General features: G+C 38.9%; 1 protein-coding gene and 1 pseudogene across 2 annotated transcripts; one reads left to right on the plus strand and one right to left on the minus strand.

Moving 5' to 3' along the window:
- Positions 1–1,686: 1,686 nt before the first annotated feature.
- On the minus strand, positions 1,687–2,445 carry LOC148036752 (uncharacterized; annotated as a pseudogene). The gene is made up of 2 exons (XR_015690749.1): positions 2,350–2,445; positions 1,687–2,261 (listed from the first exon to the last, which is right to left on the minus strand). The product of XR_015690749.1 is annotated as an uncharacterized LOC148036752 (transcript).
- Positions 2,446–15,756: 13,311 nt separating this feature from the next.
- LOC148036753 (uncharacterized) lies at positions 15,757–16,185 on the plus strand. The gene has a single exon (XM_087677032.1). The coding sequence runs from the start codon at positions 15,757–15,759 to the stop codon at positions 16,183–16,185; it is 429 nt and encodes a 142-aa protein (XP_087533158.1).
- Positions 16,186–19,189: the final 3,004 nt, after the last annotated feature.

Here is a 19,189-nt window from a genome sequence, read left to right on the forward strand (position 1 = left end):
AGCAGTCATTGATGGAGCTGAAGTAGACGCAGCTGGAATTGTAGAAGAGGCTGAAATAAAGGCTGAAGTGTCTCCCATCCTGAAATTTTTGCGACGCTTTCACGTCTTCTTCACCAAAGATGTCGAAGGGTTTCGCAAGCAAAGTCGCGACCACAGAGGACCTTGATTAATTTCAGGATAGAAGATCAATCACGTGAGATCACGATTCAATTTGAAAGAAGGGAACCTCAATTTCAGATAATGGCATTAATAGCTTCAGCTTCTTACTCATTGACAAAGTGAAATCATGGTTTCAAAGAGAATCAAGCAAGTTCAAATTGCATTATGACTTCTAAACTCAAAAATCTCTGCAAAGAAATTTGGTTTTAGTCACCATAGCCCTTAAGAAAGTAATAATTGTATCACATAGATATTTCAGAGTTGTTGTTCATGGCCTTTTTGGCAGTCCAGTAAAGCTCTAGCCTGGTCCAAGTAGTAAAAGAGGGAATGGAATTTGATGAGACTAAATCTCTTCACCATCCAATCCGAGTACTAATGCAGTCAATGCCATCAAACGCTGATGTTAACTTTGGTAGATTAAAAGAAGGCTTTGAAATTTTCAGAGCACCTTATGACCTATTAGTATTGTCCTTTTTTTGTTGTTGACTATTAGGATGGGCCTATTCAGTTAGCATCGAGTAGTCACAGAGTTTATACAGCTGCAACCTCTTCTAGACTGACCAGTAAGAGGGTTGTCTTGAGTTTCAGAATATGATCCTTCAGCCATTCAGCCAAGCCATGTTCATCCTTCGCTACTAAAACATCCTCTTTCTCTATAGGAAGTTCAGCAGTTAATGCCTCAATTATAGATGCTAGTCCATCCTCTTTATTCCAGACCACTTCCCTTTGCTGCAACAAGGATACGGATTCATCTTCTGTAACTATCAATCCTCTAAATCCGTAAGACCTGTCATTAATAGAGCTTTGAAAGCCCATGTACTGCAATCAGCAGCATATAGTGATGGTAAAATAGCTGTCCTATTAATGGCTTCCAAATCCTTCTCTCTGGGTGAGTATGAGGTCTCTCATCCTCACCACGGTTCCTGCTGCTATGGTGGTTCTTCGAACCTTTACTGCCCTCACTGCCATGATCATCAGAGTTCCCTGATCGCTGTTCCTCTTCCAGCATTCGATTTGTTCCTCTGTTTTCCTTTTAACAGAGAGTTGTTGCAATGTCCAATACATGAACAAGACTTTGAAGAGTAGATATTTTAGAGAAGATTGTCTAATCTTCCTCTTTTTCAAGTGGATAGCCACATGGTACAAGCATTTTCGTCATGAAGTTGTAATCACGCATAAAAGATCTTCCTCTACTTTCTGGTCCGACTCGCAAGCAGTACATCATTTTTATCCCATTCGACGTCTGATTGCACTGCTCTTGGAGATGTCACCATGTCCACCGAGAGGAGGATGCTCGACCTCAAATCTCCGAATAGAAACCTTCCACCAGCCGCCGTTCCCAGTCGCAGCCTCCTTCCGTGATTTTTCTTTTGTTCCTCCCCCCAAATTGGCTTTCCTCCCAGAACCAGAAAAGCACCCCTGGTCCCAGTCGTAGAATTCCGAGGAAAAGCAGCCCCTTTTTCCCCAAGAAAGTGGGCCACCGCAAGTGAATCGATCAATCATAGCTAACATCAAAGGCTGATTGCTTCAGTTCACCAACAAACTAGCAAATGCCTCTTCAAAAGCTCTTCTACGACCCAATTCAGGAGTCCAGCCTCCTGCCCTGGCTGCTTTTTCTTCTCTTTGCTTCCTTGATTCCTCATCTTCAAACATGCCATCACGATCTTGACCAGAATGTGATGCAGGACCAGTGGGTTTTGGCTACATGAAGACAGCACCAGGTGCCACAGCTGGTGCATATGTTCCACTTGGTTGTCCAGATGTCTGGTCGGAAGGTTCTTCCACAGTAGGAGCTGCTTGTGTAGTTCCTTGTGCATTTTGTCTTCTTAGAGCCATTGATCGCTCTTCTGCCTTCCGTGCATTGGATGCAATGATTTGATCAGCATTTTCTTCTTGATATGCTTTCACCTTCTGTTCAGTACCCTGAACATCTACTCCTTCTATCAAATTGAAGATTATATCCTCAACTTCTTCCAAGTAATCATTGTAAGCACACAGTGATGGGAAATCTTCTTCTCGCTTATTGTATATGTTCAATATCCTCCGCCGAGTAGCGATCTCCTTGTTCATACTGTGATGAAGCAGAAGAGTCACCTTAACCCCTAAAAAGGAACTCTTACATGTTCAGTATCCAGCACCGGCTGGGTTGGCAGTCTCCTTGATCATGCTGTGATGAAGCAAAATAGTCACCTTAAGCCAACGGCCTGAAGGGCGAGCTGGTAAAACCAATGCTTTGCGTATGTAGCACTAGCTTCGATCCAAGCCTTGGATTGCACCGCGCTCAGTCCAAGCATTTGCATCTTTCATCAATTCTTCTCCTAGATCAAGTCCAAAAGTCTCATTGCACTCCATGATATGACATTTCGAAACGGTAAGCCAATAAACATACTCTCTGCTTCTTGTATGGTCCCATGTACTCCATACATACTCACGAGGCCATTACCAACAAAGACATCTGAAGTATAACCCATCATACAAGCATCATGATGCAATGTCTAACCAATTTCCAGAAACCCAAGTAGAGACAATTGTTCCTTCCAAACAATAGCTTCTACATCTGTAAGTGCACCACAGGCTTGAAGAGTAGTCATGTATGTCAACTCATCACGAATTATTTCTTCCTCTTGCTTCAAACCCCTCTTCACTATAGTACCCACATAAAGTAAAAGAGCAAACATAAGGATTAAGTATGTACAAAGTATCAAATCACACAGACAACTTTCGGGTGGTTTTCACACCTTGTATGCGCAGCAATACGACAACGGTTGAAGCATTCATCACTCGAATTAAGAATCTACACGACCAGATGGCTGGCGCTAGGATACAAAATACTAGCGAAGAGCTAGCTCGGAGATATCTTCGGATTTGTCCACAAAAGTTTGATGCACTAGTAAGTGCCCTTAATACTCAGTTAAGACCTCAAGCTTTGACTTTTGAGGAGTTTTGTGCATTACTGATGGAGGAGGAGTTGAGGCTGAAAGTCCGAGAAGGAAGCAACAATGGAGATGCTGCATTCTCTGCCAATGCAAAAGGCAAAGGTGGATCCTCCACCAAAAATGATGGTGCCAAAAAGAAGAAGGGCGTCAAGAAGAAGTTTCAAGGAGAGTGCTTCTACTGCAAGAAGAAAGGACATGCAATTGCAGATTGTCGTGTCAAGAAGGCATATGAAAAGAATGGTACCCTTAAAAGTAAAGGGAAAGAGACAGCTAATACCGCTAAAGAAGAGTTGGAATTATTCATGGCAACCATTGAGGAATTATGCTCCTCGGCGCAAGAAGAATCTACCACTAACTCATGGGTGTTGGATAGTCCTCCCGTCACATGACCAACAAGAAATGTCTATACAGTTCTATGCAGCCTCTACAAGAATCCATCACTGTGACGGTTGAAAATGATGTTAAATGCCCTGCTGTGGGCACATGTACTATTTCTTTTGTTGCTGCAAATGATGAAGTTAAAAAGCTTTCAAATGTGTTGTATGTTCCTGAAATCAGGAGAAATTTGTTATCAGTTGCTGTCATAACTGATCTTGGTCATGAAGTGAGGTTCAAGAAGACAGGTGCACAAATTCTTGATAGTGCTGGCACAATTGTTGGCAAAGGAGAAAGAAGGAACAACTTATACGAGCTAAGTGCTCTTACATCCACCGCTGGAGTGGGCACAAGTAAGCTTTGGCATAAAAGGTTTGGACACATCGGATTTGCAGTGTTGAAGGAGATGCAAAAGCAAGGTATGGTTGCTCACCTATGTACAATAATTGAATTGAAGGAACCATGTGAAGCTTTTATGATGGGCAAGCAATAGAGAAAGACATTTCCACAAGGAAGTAAGAATAGAGCACAGGCTCCTCTAGAGTTGGTGCATGCTAACTTGTGTGGTAAGATGCCTACATAGGCCTTGGGGGGATCTTCTCATTTTATATTGATTGTCGACGACTACAGTAGGAAGATGTGGGTGTAATTCCTTCGTGATAAGGCTCAAGCTTTTGGTAAGTTTAAAGAATGGCTAAAACTTGTTGAGAATGAAACAGGTAGAACAGATGGTGGTGGTGAGTTCAACTCAAAGGAGTTTAAAGACTTTTGCAAGAGCAAAGGGATCAAGCGTCAATTGACGACGCCTCACACACCTCAGCAGAACGGTATTGTGGAACGCAGGAATCACACCATTGTGGAGATGGCAAGATACATGCTAAAGGGCAAGAGATTTCCTAACCATTTTTGGGCTGGAGCTATTAATACTGCAGTCTACATTCTAAATCAGAGCTACACAAAGGCTCTCAAGGAAAAAACACCTCATGAGGCTTACACTGGTAAGAAACCATCTGTCTCACATTTCAAAATTTTTGGATGTGAATTTATGCACATGTTCCAGATGAGAAGAGAAACAAGTTTTAAAAAAAAAGCAGAAAATGTATCTTCTTCGGTTATAGTGATGAATAGAAGGATTACAAATTATATGACCAAGAGGCAAAGAAGATCATCACGAGCCGTGATGTGGTGTTCAAGGAGGAGCTACATACAGTGAAGGAGAAGAAGGCAAGTTCTTCCACTTTATCATCAAGCGAAGAAGTAGTCCACTATGAACCTGTACCGAGAGCTGTCCCTATCCTTAAGGAGGAGGAAGCATCATCTTCAGATGATGAGGAAAAAGTTCACCAACCTCATGTCACCCCACCGAAAAATCCATTCCTGTGCTGGGTGAAGCAACTCTATGACCACAATAATCATATGCTTGCATCTGTTGAGGAGAAGGCAGACGGGACCAAGGAGGTCTCAGAGAATAGAGGAGCAAAGGAGGGCTTCTACTCACATAATCAATATGGCCTTGATGGTTGAGATTATGAGAGAAGTAAAGGAGCCAACTGACTTAGAAGAAGCACTTGCAGATCCATCATGGAAGGCTGCTATGCAAAGGAGTATGACAGCATAATGAAGAATGACACTTGGGAGCTAGTGGATTGACCAGCAAAGCGAAGGTTATTGGCACCAAATGGATCTAGAAGGTAAAGTACAAGGCTGATGGTACCTTAAAAAAGTACAAAGCTAGACTGGTTGCCCAAGGATTTTCGCAAGTTGAAGGGTTTGATTTTCAAGAGTCATTTGCCCCAACTGCCAGAATGACCACTATTCACATGGTACTTGCAGTGGCTATCCACAAGAAGTGGCCAGTGTACCAAATGGATATTAAGTTAGCGTTCTTAAATGGTGACCTCAAGGAGGAGGTGTACCTGGCTCAGCCACCACGGTTTGAGGCCCCCCATTCTGAGAACAAAGTGTGTAAGCTGAAGAAGGCATTATATGGACTGAAACAAGCCCTCAGAGCATGGTACCAGTGGCGAATAGATAAGTTCTTTTTAAACCTTAACTTCAAAAGATGTGCCTCAGATGCTAACTTGTATGTTTACAGGGATGGTAAAAAGTCTGTAGTGATTGTCCTATATGTGGACGACCTTCTTATTACAGGTGACTATGAAGATATGATTAACCAAACTCAAAAGGCTTTGAATTCTGAGTTTGAAATGACAGACTTGGGCTTGCTACACTATTGTTTGGGGATCGAAGTCTGGCAAGAGCCATGAAAGATCTTCATCTCTTAGAAGAACTATGCATGGGAGATCTTGAAGGCATTTGGCATGATCAAGTGCAAGGAGATAGCTACACCTATGGAGGTGAATGCAAAGTTATCCGTCGAGGATACATCAGCACTAGCAGACATTGGGAGGTATAGGAGGTTGGTCAGCAGTCTGATCTACTTGTGTAACACCAGACCAGATATAAGTTTTGATGTTGGTGTTTTGAGCAGGTTCTCAAATAAACCTCATGAGAGTCATTGGAAGGCTCGGATGCGGGTGCTCAGATACTTGAAGGAAACTCTTGACTATGGTATCACATACAGTTTCAGAACTTCTCTTGTGGGGAGCTGTGACTCAGATTGGGCAGGAGACAGTGATTCCACGAAGTCACTTTCTGGTTATTGTTTCTCTTTGAGTTCAGAAATTTTCTCTTAGATTAGTAAGAAGTAACCAACAGTGGCATTGTCTTCTACCGAAGCAGAGTACAAGCAGCTTGTTTTGCTGCATGTGAAGCAGAATGGTTGAGAAGGATTCTATGGCATATGGGAGTGCAGGATGAAGAACCAACTGTGCTGAGATGTGACAATCAGAGTTGCATCGCCATTGCCAAAAATCCAGTGTTTAATGCACGCACAAAACATATAGAGATCCAGTATCACTATGTGTATGATTTGATGAAGGATGGGATAGTTGAACTAGTCTACTGTCCAACAGAGGAGAACGGAGCAGATATCTTCACCAAAGCACTTACAAAGGATCTCCTTCAAGTTCATCTTCAGAGACTCGGCATTGGACCGAGGAGATAGTTTACCTATGGGTGGACATTGAGGGGGGGTGTTAGATATGATCAATGCCCCACCCTCATTAGGTGCCACCAATGATCCATGGGGCTCAAAGTTGTAAGGCCCCCATTATGAGGAGAAGCCAAATGTGAGCCCGGACATTGGTTGAGTCCTAACTTGTATATCAGATCAGGTCTATGTGACTGGATGGCAAAAAGGTAACCATTGTGGGTCTAATCTTTGGGTTAGATGGAGTGGTTAAGCTGATAGCAACTCGAGGCACATTGCATCAAGTTGTGAGGTAAGGGAGTTAAAAGGAGCCCCTATTTTGGGGTCTGGGGGCCGCGGAAGCGTTCCCTGGAATATTCCCTGGCCGACTAGTGGAGGCTCATATGGTAGGTCAGTCAGGCCGACCTAACGGCCTTCGCAGTCTATAAAAGCTAAACCCCTTCACAGCCATCTATCATTCATCTTTCACCCAGTTAGAGTTGTTGTTCCAACTAGCCTTAAGCTCTTCACCTACCTTCTACCATCTAAGCTTCACACAGTGAAAGCGCACGGGTGGATAGATCCATCTTTGTATCAGTTGTTTGGAGCTAAAGAAATTACTGATTCTCCTCTTGTTTGTTGTGTACTCTCTATCTCTATCTCTATCTCAGATTCTTTTCGCTGCGCCGAGTAAATTTTTACATTTGTTGGCTCCGAAAGGGGGGTAAAACTACATGACACATGATCAAAATTCTTCCAAATCACTGCTTCTTCTTCTCCCAGTTTAGTGTGTTGTTTGTTGTCTTCAACTGCGATTGTGCCACGCGCGATTTTGCCAATCCCTCTTTTTACATAAAATCTCCCCAAACTGGCTGAAAAAGAAACTTGTTATCTTGCATATCACTCTATTTTAGAAGTTTTCTATACATTTTTGGGATATTTATAAAAACTAATATCCAAAATATCAAAAATAGGGTAAACTTATAAAAAACTCTAGTATTTTTTAACCATCTATACCAGGGACACTAGCACTAATGACTACGATGACATTGTCTCTCTAAATCAATAAGAAAGCCGAATGATGATACCCTCCAAGTTTTTTCACATTTTATCAGCATAGCAGCATAACAACATGAGACTCATAAGTGTTAAACTATATATAGGTGCCCCCACAATATTAATATCTCAAGTATTAATGTCTACATGAATTGATTATTTTATGAAATTTTAATGATTAATTGATTTATTATGGCTAGCTGCATTTATTCAGTTACTTTATTGAAATATGATTTTCTAAATTTTAAACATTTGATGTATCAAGAAAGATGAATTGGATATCCGCAACAAGAGTAATTTATTCCAAAAACTTTTTCATTAAATTATTTAAATAAGATGCACCACCATTTAAACTAAAGCATGCATACATCCTCTTTCTAAATATTTATTAATATTTAAGTCTTCAGGAGATATATTGTAGATATTTTAAAAATATTTTATGGCTTTCAGCAATTGTGGGGTGTGCAACTAATTGTAACCATTGATTCAATTAACTCAAACTCTTTTGCGAAAAGAGTGATTGTAAAGGGCCTATCTTTGGGCAAAGCAAGATTCATTTTAATCTTATAAATAGGGCATGGAAGAGATCTTTAATCTTATAAATAGGGCCTATCTTTGGGCAAAGCAAGATTCACTTTAATCTTATCCCAAAGACTTTTTCATTAAATTATTTAAATAAGATGCACCACCATTTATACTAAAGCATGCATACATCCTCTTTCTATGTGGGGTGTGCAACTAATTGTAACCATTGATTCAATTAACTCAAACTCTTTTGCGAAAAGAGTGATTATAAAGGGCCTATCTTTGGGCAAAGCAAGATTCACTTTAATCTTATAAATAGGGCATGGAAGAGATGCCCACTCCATGTACAAGGAAAAATTGCACCCAATAATATATCACTCAAATTTACTTTACTCTTCTTTTAGTCTATTTTGAGTTTTATGAGTCGTGCTTTTAATTTTTATAAGAAAAGAGTATAAGAGAAGGCTTCTTTGATTTGCTACATACAAGTCTTGCATCCGATCTTGCACAATAGTGATATCAGAACTTAGCTTACATTTGGGGCTTCCAATCACTTATCATCTTTTACGAAGGCAAGCTCTTTGGAGTAATTGGGCTATATAGTCCAAACCAACTACATAGCTAGATTTCCAGGACTTCAAAACCCCAAACCCCTCTATCTTTGCTCATAATTTCTACAATTTAGGTCAAGATTGAAAAAATCAACCCCCCACTCATGGTGCTATCATTATGTGAAGTTTATAACAAAAGAACGTTTGAAAATATTACTTAAGATTTATTAATTAGTTTTAAGTCAATTTTAAGAAGCTTAAAAGCTTCAATTTCTAATTTTTGGAAAGGGGAGGCATTTTTGGACCTTTAACTATAAAACAATGCCATATTTATGTCCTACAAATCAAATCTTTAGCTAAACGCTATAGGCCTTGCTTAATCTTTCTCAACTTACCCAATTCCAAGCCTCTTTACTCCAAGTCACTTGCAGATTATGCACATCAGTCCAAGCCACCAGTGACTTTCAGCATCTAAGAGAGGTGATTTTTGCATAGTCACTCTGGAGCTACGGATATTCATCAAAATATCATTAAGAAATCTAGTTCTTCAGGCCTATTTTGTATTATCAATGTGCTAAAAAGCCGCTCTTTATTTTGGTGCTAATATGACAAAAATTTATTGTTACGGGCAAAGTGTGCCTTCAAGGCATCTTTATTACTCGAATATCATCGTCATTCACAATCATTATATCTCATGAAGGACCATCGGATACTACAAATTTTGATTCTGCATCACTACTTCCTAAACCAACCATGGAGCAACACATGGATTTATTTACCATGCAACTAGAAGAAGAGCCTCAACATCAAGCCCAACTGGAGCAAGAGCTATGATCTCTCAAGCATTCATTGTCCCAAATTTCTTCTAACAATGATGCTTAGGTCCGTACCATCAATGCCACCCTTGAAGCTCAATCCAACTACAAAGAGGTGAAGATAAGGAAACTTACCTTTAAATTTAATACTTATGATGGTATTAAAGATGGCCATAAAGTTCTCTCTTGGCAAAGTCAATTCGCCTCATATTTTGCTAATATTGAAAGTTATGCTGAAAATGATAAAATCAAGTGTGCTTTACCTTATTTTATCAACAAAATTTCTTTATAGTGGGGTGTCACACTCAAGAGTATTGATCGTCCTCTTATGGTGGAAAGCATTCCATAAGAAGGTTCTTACTAATTTTCTTGCCCAATTTGAGCTTTGTATGCAACAACAATAGGATGTCTTTGTGTAGTGAGAATGACAGACCATTCCTCAGTACACCGAAAGATTTTTTAATACTTTGCTGCAACTTCAAATGGTCAACTATGGCTGAATCCACTTTTAAAAGGAAGTATATGTCCCAATTTCTTCAATTTTTCCAAGTTGAGATCAACATGTTTAAGACTATTACATTGGACGAGCCTATCTCTTTGGCACATGATACTGAAAAGAAATAAACTAAAGATTGATGACAAATTCTAGCTTTCATGGAAAATAATAGGGGTAACAATAGTCCTTGTTTTAATTCTTTTCGTACTTCCAACTTTCAATTTGAAAAGAATCGTCTTAATAGTATCTTTATTTCTGAATATCTTGCTTGTCAATACATTAAAAGATATTATGGTAAGCAGTAGGTTTGTTAATCCCTTACCTATTCTGAACTCACCTTGGGAACAAATCTCAATGGACTTTATTACTAGTATTACTAGTTTGCCATTGACTTCTTCACAAAATCATATACTTTAGACTATTATTGATCGATTTAGTAAGCAAGCATATTTTATTCCATACAAGAAAACTCTAACTACATCACAAGCTGCTAATCTTTTTCTTAAGCATATCTTTGTTTATCATGGTTTACCAACCATTATTGTATTTGATCTTGATCCCTATTTTTGCAATTTCTTCTAGATCACTTTGTTCTCTAGCCTTGGTACTAAATTGATTTTAGTTCAGTCTTTCATCTTGAAACTAGGTGAAATTCAAGCTACTAATAACACTATTTTTTATTTGATTCATGCCTATACTATTTCTTCACCTAATATATGGGACCAACATTTGCATCTTTTACAATTTTTTAATAATAATACACCTCACTCTACCACTGATAAAGCACCTTCTAAAGTTATCTATGGTCAGAAAAGGCCAACACCAATATTTCATTTAAATCAGAAAGTGCCTTCTACTGATAATTGGATTCATGCTCATTCCACTATTTTTGACCAAGTTCAATAGTTGATTGCCAAGGCTCAACAATCCTATGCTAAGAAAGCTAATAAGAAATGCCAAGGTATGCATTTTAAAGAAGGTGATTATGTTTGGTTGGGAATTGAGAAACTAAGATTACATAGTATTGAGAAAAAATGTAAAACTTACAACTAGATTTTATGGACCATTCAAAATTCTTCATTGTATAATGATATTGCTTTTCAATTAGAGTTGTCTTCACATTGAAAATTTCATAATATCTTTCATATTAGTCTTCCATCCATTTAAAGGTTCATTACCTATCCATCTTGTGTATGATTTTCCACCATTGCTTGAAGATGATAATGAGCTTTTAATTCCTGACTCTATTATTGACACTAATTACATGACCACCTGCACTGGCAATACTTATCCTTGCTATCTTGTAAAATTTCAAAACCATCCTATTGAGGATGCTCAATGGATAATTTCTCATGCTTTGCGTGATTATCCACATTTATTGACTCCACATCCCACCAATGGCAATTGAGGACAATTGCTATCCCACCCCAAGGATATGTTGCCAGATGGCATCTACATGAGGAGATGAGCGCCTTCAATGGTTCTCCCTTTTGTGCACGTTGATGACGTGAGTGCCTTAAATGGTTCTCCATTAACATAGGGCACATTCCAAAGAGCGAATCTTGGGTGGAAGGTTGATGGGGACACCTAGCATTTTCAGATGTGAGACTTGCAAGTGTTAATGCATGCGAAGCAATAAGTGGGTGATGCCACAATATTCATATCTCAAGTGTTAATGTCTATGAGAATTGATTATTTTATCGAGTTTTAATGACTAATTGATTGATTGTGTCTAGCTATATTTATTTAGTTAATTATTTTTCTAGCATGATTTTTTGAATTTTCAACAGTTGATGTGTATAGCAAGATGAAATGGATATTCACAGAAAGCACACTTTATTTCAAAGACTTATTCATTAAATTATTTAAATAAAATGCATCGTCATTTATCCTAAGGCATACATACATCCTCTTTGTAAATATTTATTAATATTTGAGACTTTAGGAGATATATTATAGATATTTTAATAGAAATATTTTATGGCTTTAAGCAGTTGTGGGTTTGTGCAACTAATTGTAACCATTGATTCAATTAACACAAACTCTTTTATGAAAAGAGTGATTGTAAAGGGACTATCTTTGGGCAAAGCAAGATTCACTTTAATATTATAAATACATCATGGAAGAGATGCCCACTCCATGTACAGGGGGCAATTGCAACCAATAATGTGTTTCTCGAACTTACTTTACTCTTCTTTTAGTCAATTTTGAGTTTTATGAGTTGTGCTTTCAATTTTTTAAAGAAAAGAGTGTAAGAGAAGGCTTCTTTGATTCACTACACACAAGTCTTCATCCGATCTTTGCAACAGGATCTCCCTTAACCTCGATAAATGCATCTTTTGAGTCTCTTCAGGAGTTTTATTAGTCCATATTGACTCCCCATATACAAGTTAGCGATAGACCCATCAAAGTTTAAGAAGATAAAAGCTTCAACATCTCCAACCAACCTCAAACAATTGATGGAATTCCTTGGCCATGTGGGCTATTACATGTAGTTCATCACACATTTTGCGATAAAGGCAATCCCTCTACATAAGCTCTCAAGGAAATATACAAAGTTCATTTGGATAGATGATTGTGAAGAAGGCTGTAACATCTTGAAGCAATGTCTCATTAAGATACCCATTTTGTAGCCTCTTGACTGGACAAAGGTGTTTCATGTGTATATCGATATATCAGTCAAAGGCTTAGGCATAATCCTTTGCTAGAAAGGCAAGTTGGATCAACCTATCTATTATGTAAGTCGTAAAGTCACTAATAGAGAGAGGAACTATATAGTGATAGAGTTAGAGTACGTGGTGATAGTGTTTTCCTTGGAGAAGTTTTAGCACTATTTACTATCAACCCACTTCAATTTTTATGTGGATAATGAGGTGCTATCCTTCTTGATGAATAAGAAAGATGTGAAAGGCAAAATGATGAGATGGTTATTACTATTCCAGGAGTTTTAGTTTGAAGTAGTCACAAAGCCTAGTGGCTCCCATATACTAGTCGAATCTCTTGTAGATCTCTTAAATTGAAGAAGAGCAGCAAGATGATTTGATCCTCTTCTATTATCTGGACTTGTTTGTAACTCCTTAAGCCATCCACCTGTAAGGAATAGAGCTCGTGTCCTACCTCCACTGTATCTAACAATTGGTCTATGAAAGGAATAGGAGAATGATCATTCTTTGTCTTGGAATTAAACTTTTAAAAGTTCATATAGATTTGTAGTTTCCCATTATTCTTGGGTACTACCATGATAGGTGAGACCTATTTACTATTGGCCACTAGATAAATTAACTCAACTTTTAAGAGCATCGATAACTTTTCTTTGACAAAGGGTGAGTGATTTGGATTGATGTACCTTTGACATTGTCATATTAGGTTGGTTTTAGGCTCTAAGTTGATATAGTGTTGACATACTATGGGATTAATCTCCTTCAGATCTTTATAAGACCATACAAACACTTCCAAGTTCTCCTTGTATAGGTTACATTGTTGGGTGAAAATGAGTGACCGGGGACATGATGTTGTGTCAAGTCAAGTGGAGTAACATGTGCAAATATCATTTTTTTGTCTTTCTAACACCTACCCATAGCGAGATTCAGGTTGATAAATGAGAATCCCAAGTGGTACCATGTATATTGAACACGTAAATGTGATATTTCTGTTTTGAGACACGCGCCTCATGTAGGAAGATAAGAAAATGTATTCTCACGTCCCATTTTGAGTCATTGAGTGGAATTTTACGTGGCAAGGGTCATGCTTGCCATCTAACAACTAAGGAGAAGCAAGGGGCAGCTTGGTCAAATAGGGAAAAAAGAAAAAACATGAGGAGTTTTTTTTATTAAGAAGAAGAAAAGAGGGTTCGACACAAGAGAGAATAAGAGAGAGAGAGAGAGAGAGAGAGAGAGAGAGAGAGAAGAATCTTGTAGCCTAAAGAGAAGGGAGAAATCTAATGCTCAGAGGAAGAAGAACAAATTCTTAGAAGAATGAGGCCGTGAAGCTAAAGTTATTAGAGTCGTGGAGCATGATGGCAAGGCTGTTGAAGTTAATGGAGTGATACAAGTCCTCATGCAAATCTATTTTGATGTATGGATACGAGTGAAAAACAGCAGAGGGTTGTTCTTCATCGTGCTAAGAGTGATATATGTTAATTTTTTGCATGAGGCTTCCCGTCAACAGATAAGAACGGAAGTAAAGGATCTCTACTTCTAAAATTGGATATGTGGTAGAGAATATGTATTATGGGTAGATGTTGAGTGCACAGACTCAAGTTAGTAGAAATTTGGAAAGATTTGCAGCCAAGAAAATGATGAATCAGAGTTCATAAAGTTCGAAGCTCCCATAATTCCTCACTAATGCAAGATATGTTGAGATGTATGTGCTATTATGTTGAAATGATAATGTGAAATCAAAGAAAGTGTCTTACTATTTGTAAGTTTGGACTTCTTGGAATAGAGAAGTTGTGTGTGTTGTATAGAGCATGCAGAAATTTAGGACTACACACTGTTCAAAGCTATTTTAGGAAAGCAAATCAAAGAATCTGGCTCTAGGTTGTTCTAGAGACTTATAGATTGGAAAGAGAGCTACAACTTTCCTTTTTGAAGCTTGGCAATTTGATATATGGCTAGAAAGTTATGAACTATTATGTTGTCATATTGCTGCACATCCAAGGTGTGGAATCCACCAAAAAGTTGTGTATATGACATTTGTTACTTTGTACATACTTAGATGTTATGCTTTGTTGTGCCTGAACATTTTGCCTTCAGTTGGTTCATGTTCAATTTCATAGAAGAGACAAGTACTGTTTGGGAGTGAATTTGATATTTGTAACAAACAATTTAGAAGGAGAATGGGCTCTAGATCTGCAATGAGTATGGTTTTCCCAAGCTTCTCAAGCTGTTTGCTTATGTTGAAGATACAAAAGGTGAAGAGGTTTACATGGTCTATACTGTGGATACAAAGACTGGTGAGTTTGTGGGAAAGCCTTTTCATGGAGTCACTGAGTATATGGAATGGATTGACAATGAGACTCTTGCATATGTTACACAGGATGATCTCCATCGTCCTTTCAAGGCATAATCTTGAGCTTCTTGTTGTTAGATTGGGGCCCAGGGTCATCAATGGAATACAAAACAGTGAGTATAGGAACTTATACAACCATGAAAATGTGTTTGTTGCTTATCACGGAGGTGGCGTAGGAAATAATTGGGCTAGTGGATACCATCAGGGGGATCAGGTTGAAGAGGATATAATGGACATGATTGACAGAGAAGCTAATGGGAGTGATAGCCTTGAAGGTTTTGTGCTTTGCCACTCTATAGCTGGGGAAAACACTATTCCAGACATCGTGCTGGTAACAATAGAGGGGAAAGGAAAAAGCAGAAAGAAAGGGGATGAATGGCTATTTCCAAAGGAGGCTTTCGACCTACTTTGTATCCGATTGATGGGAGCGATCAATGGGGGGAGATGTTATTGTGATCGAATTTAGGAGGGGAAAGAGGATTGAAGGAAAAAGAAGACGATGCCGAAAGTGACTGGGCAAGAGACGTTCGTACTCAAGATAATGAAGAGGACGCCTGCCATAGTTGCCTCCTCCCCATTGATAATGTTCCCAAAGGTCGCATGACAGACGTCTTTTCCATTCTGAGAGACTTTAAGCTGCCCTTAAATGGGCATTGTTTGACATTGGTTCGTTAGAAAATATTCTTGTGAGAGAGCATTTTTCTTTTCCGCTAGGAGAACTATCATGGGAAGGCTTCTTATTAAAAACATAACATGCCAGAGAGCATCGGGAAATACAGTACTTCAACTAAGAGGTCCCAGGATGCCCAAGAACTATTCTGTTGAGCTTTATTTTGATCCTGTGCTTGAAAATCAAGTACTCAAGATTTGGAATGTATTGGCAAGAAGGCAAATTAGTTCACAGCTGATTGAGGTTGAAGCACAGCCTCATATTACTGTCTTTGCCAGTTCCAATCTCGAGCCAACCAAGTTGTACAATGTCATCAAGAACTTTGCAACAAAAGCACAACCCCTTCCTGTAACGCTTTCTGTAGTGGGGAGTTTTGCTACAAAGGAGAATGTGTTGTTTCTTGTACAGACACCCACAATTCCTCTTCTCACGTTCCATGAACAGTTTTCTGAGTTGCTGAGGAGGGAGGGTTTGGAAATAGGTGATTACTATCAACCCATACAATTAAAACATTCAAAGTTTTCCCATCTATTTCTTAGAGATCCTCTACATCTAGGCTGAATTTGAGGCTACCTTGCCTGTAATAGGCTCACATTCAAATTCAGATTTTCCAACTGCTCCTACAGTTTATTAACCACATCATCGTCAGGTTTCCTATGGCCTTGTTGAGTCCCATTCTTCACTCTTTCAAATGCCCCACGAAAATTCATAACTTGTTGTCCTGGATTTCCTTCAACAATGTCAACCTGATTAGGCCATAAAAATGCATGCACAGCAATACCTCTTGATTGATCTGACCTCAATTGTATTTTCCTTTGCTTTTCTTTGGATTTCTGGACTACATCTTCATATGTATCAAGATCTTTGATAATAATATTTTCTCTAATTTCAGGTTTAAGTAACAAAACAAACTTGTACTAACCTTCAAGCTCAAAATTTACCATTTTCAGAGATAATTTGGTGTTGAAGCAACCATGGCTGAGACTCTAACAATACGAGCTTTCAGACTCATACAAACACCATATTGGGGAATATGGGAATTTTCCAAAGTTTGGGACACATGGTCAAATCTTTGGATTTGTCATAACTTGAACACTATAACTCCAAATCGAGTGCTCTATAGCTCAATAGATTCCATTTTTCAAGTGCTTTCCAATGATAGGTCACATCAAATGGTTTTGAGAAACTTATGAGTATGTTATCCGGGTGCCACCTTTTTTGTATTCAAAAAATGGAAATTGGGAGATTCCCAAACTCACTAATATTGTGTTTACAACTCCTATTTGTTAGGGATGGCAACCCCTCCCATCAACTGTCCCACAAAGCGTGGTTACTTCAAGCAGTACAAAACTAGCTATAGATCCTGATCTCTGTTCTTCTTTTCTCAAAGCACTCATAAATACAAACCGACATTAATAGCCACTGTACAATGTGGAACCTAGAAAACAAAAAGCTTTCTGGCAGTATCAACTTCACACTATGGTGGAAAAGGCACATGTTGATGAGGTCCTTCCTGTTCTTGTTGCAACAGATGTACATGAGGATGCCTCACTACAGTCTATATCTAAGCATGTGATTGCTATTTCTAATATGGACACTGTTGATTTGGAAAAACAGCTTCCATCAAGTTTAGCCAAAGAAGTTATTGCACTCAGGTGTAAAATGGGTCTATTGCAAGCAGAGACTTTAAATCTTGGTGACAAGCTAATAGCTGCAATTCTTTTTCTACTGTGCTCAGACCGCAACAAGCAAATTGGGGGCAATTCAACTGGAGAGGGGGGCTTGGGCCACCCGTTTTCTGCCAGGCTACTCAGATTAGCAGTGGCTGCAATCGTTTAACAGTGACATGAGATTTCTTTCAAATCTAGATTTCCTGCACTTTGGATCCAAGCAATAATTAGGAATGGACTCTTGTAAACATGGCTATTTTTGTGTAGGAGGCAAGAGCTGAGGCAAAGGTCGTGGTGTATGCAAGCTCATTGACACTGTAAGAGAGGGCTAGGTTGTATTGGTGATTTATCACGGTGATGTATCTCTGTTACTGTTCTAGGAGGCTGTGTCCCTGGTACTGCCCTCTGCACAGCCCCAAGAAAGTTTAAGCTATGAGAATTCTCTGGACTGAGATATGTATGATAATGAGATGATATGTATTGTCATCACCCTACTGCAGTCGTTTACCAGGCTACTTGGGTATTGCCACTCAAGGCTCCCAAACTCAAAAGCTTGTGGAGAAGCCAACTCACTTCCCATCTGCAGTTGATCTTCACAATTGTGGTATCAAATTCCAACCTGTAGCACCAGGTTACATGAACTCAGTCAGTTTCGATGTTAAGAAGGCCATTCTGTATTTGCCCAAAATAAGAGTGGGAGATGATACATAGAGGTTATTTAGAAACCTAGTAGCTTACGAGAGCTTCTTAGCAGATAAGCTTCCTCTCTCTCTCTCTCTCTCTCTACATTTCAACATCAACATTAATTTTGGATGTTGATATTGCCATGCTTCGTGCTAATCGTCCTCGTTCGTTATTCCATTGATGAGCGTCCTCATTCATTATTCCAGCTGATGAGCGTCTATATTCTAGCTGATGACAAATTTTTTTATTTATATTCTGTTCATGGGGCCCCACATGTGTTATGTGGTCTATAGAGCGGCGTCGCGAACTGTCTCTATAGACCTTGTGTTGTTCTAATGTCACTGTAACATTTTTCTTTAAGTTTTGATGTGACAGATATACTGCTTACATCCCAAGTTTAGTTGAAGGAATTTCTAGGAGATTTTATCTTTTGCAGTGATGTCGCTTATCCTTATTTTACATGTTGTATATTTAGGAGTGGTAAAGCTCTTTTGATGCCTCTGAATAGGCTGTTGTAATTCAGGAGTGATGTAGCTCCTGAGTGATGTAGCTCCTTTGATGCCTATGAATAGGCTCTTGTAAGTTCAACTTTGTAATTTTATAATTTGAATATTAATATAACGGTAGGCCTATAGAGCTGTGGGTTTTTCCCTTGAGCCCCCAAGGGTTTTTTCATCCATAGTAAGGGACCTTTATTTGAGCAGGGGTGTTAGCTATATATAGTCTGTCTATATATATATAGCACCCCAGGTCCCCTCTATATATTCCTATCATGTGTGTTTAGTTGACATACTTTTGGGGTTCCACTTCTAGTGTCTCATATCTCTCTTCTCTCCTCTCTTCCTTTCATCTCTCATCTTCCTCGCAGTAACCAATAGAGATTACATCGGTCAAGAGTGTACCATCGTCTTGGCAACCACTCTTTTTCCATGGGGGATACAAATACTTGAACCATATGCATTTTAAATTCTTCCCAATTAATGAGCTGATGATTCTCTTGATTGATATAGTGCCTCCATGTGTGGGCAAATCCTTCTAAGTGGAGAGAGGCAAAGATAATTTTCTAATCATTAGTAAAGGGGTAGATATTGAAGTAGGACTCTAACTTGGACATCCGTTCCTCCAAGTCTCATGGTGAGGGAGATTTTCCATTGTACTTAGTGAGAAGAATATTGTCATGTAGATCATGAGGGCCTTGTTGCCCATGAAAC

Source organism: Lygodium microphyllum, chromosome 4, assembly GCF_053477565.2.
Source record: "Lygodium microphyllum isolate KBCC chromosome 4, Lygodium_microphyllum_v1.1.10, whole genome shotgun sequence".
NCBI classification, from domain to species: Eukaryota; Viridiplantae; Streptophyta; class Polypodiopsida; order Schizaeales; family Lygodiaceae; genus Lygodium; species Lygodium microphyllum.

Excerpts from the sequence above, each read along its gene's own strand:
- LOC148036753 (XM_087677032.1), top strand. The coding sequence starts at position 15,757 with ATGCCCAAGAACTATTCTGTTGAGCTTTATTTTGATCCTGTGCTTGAA.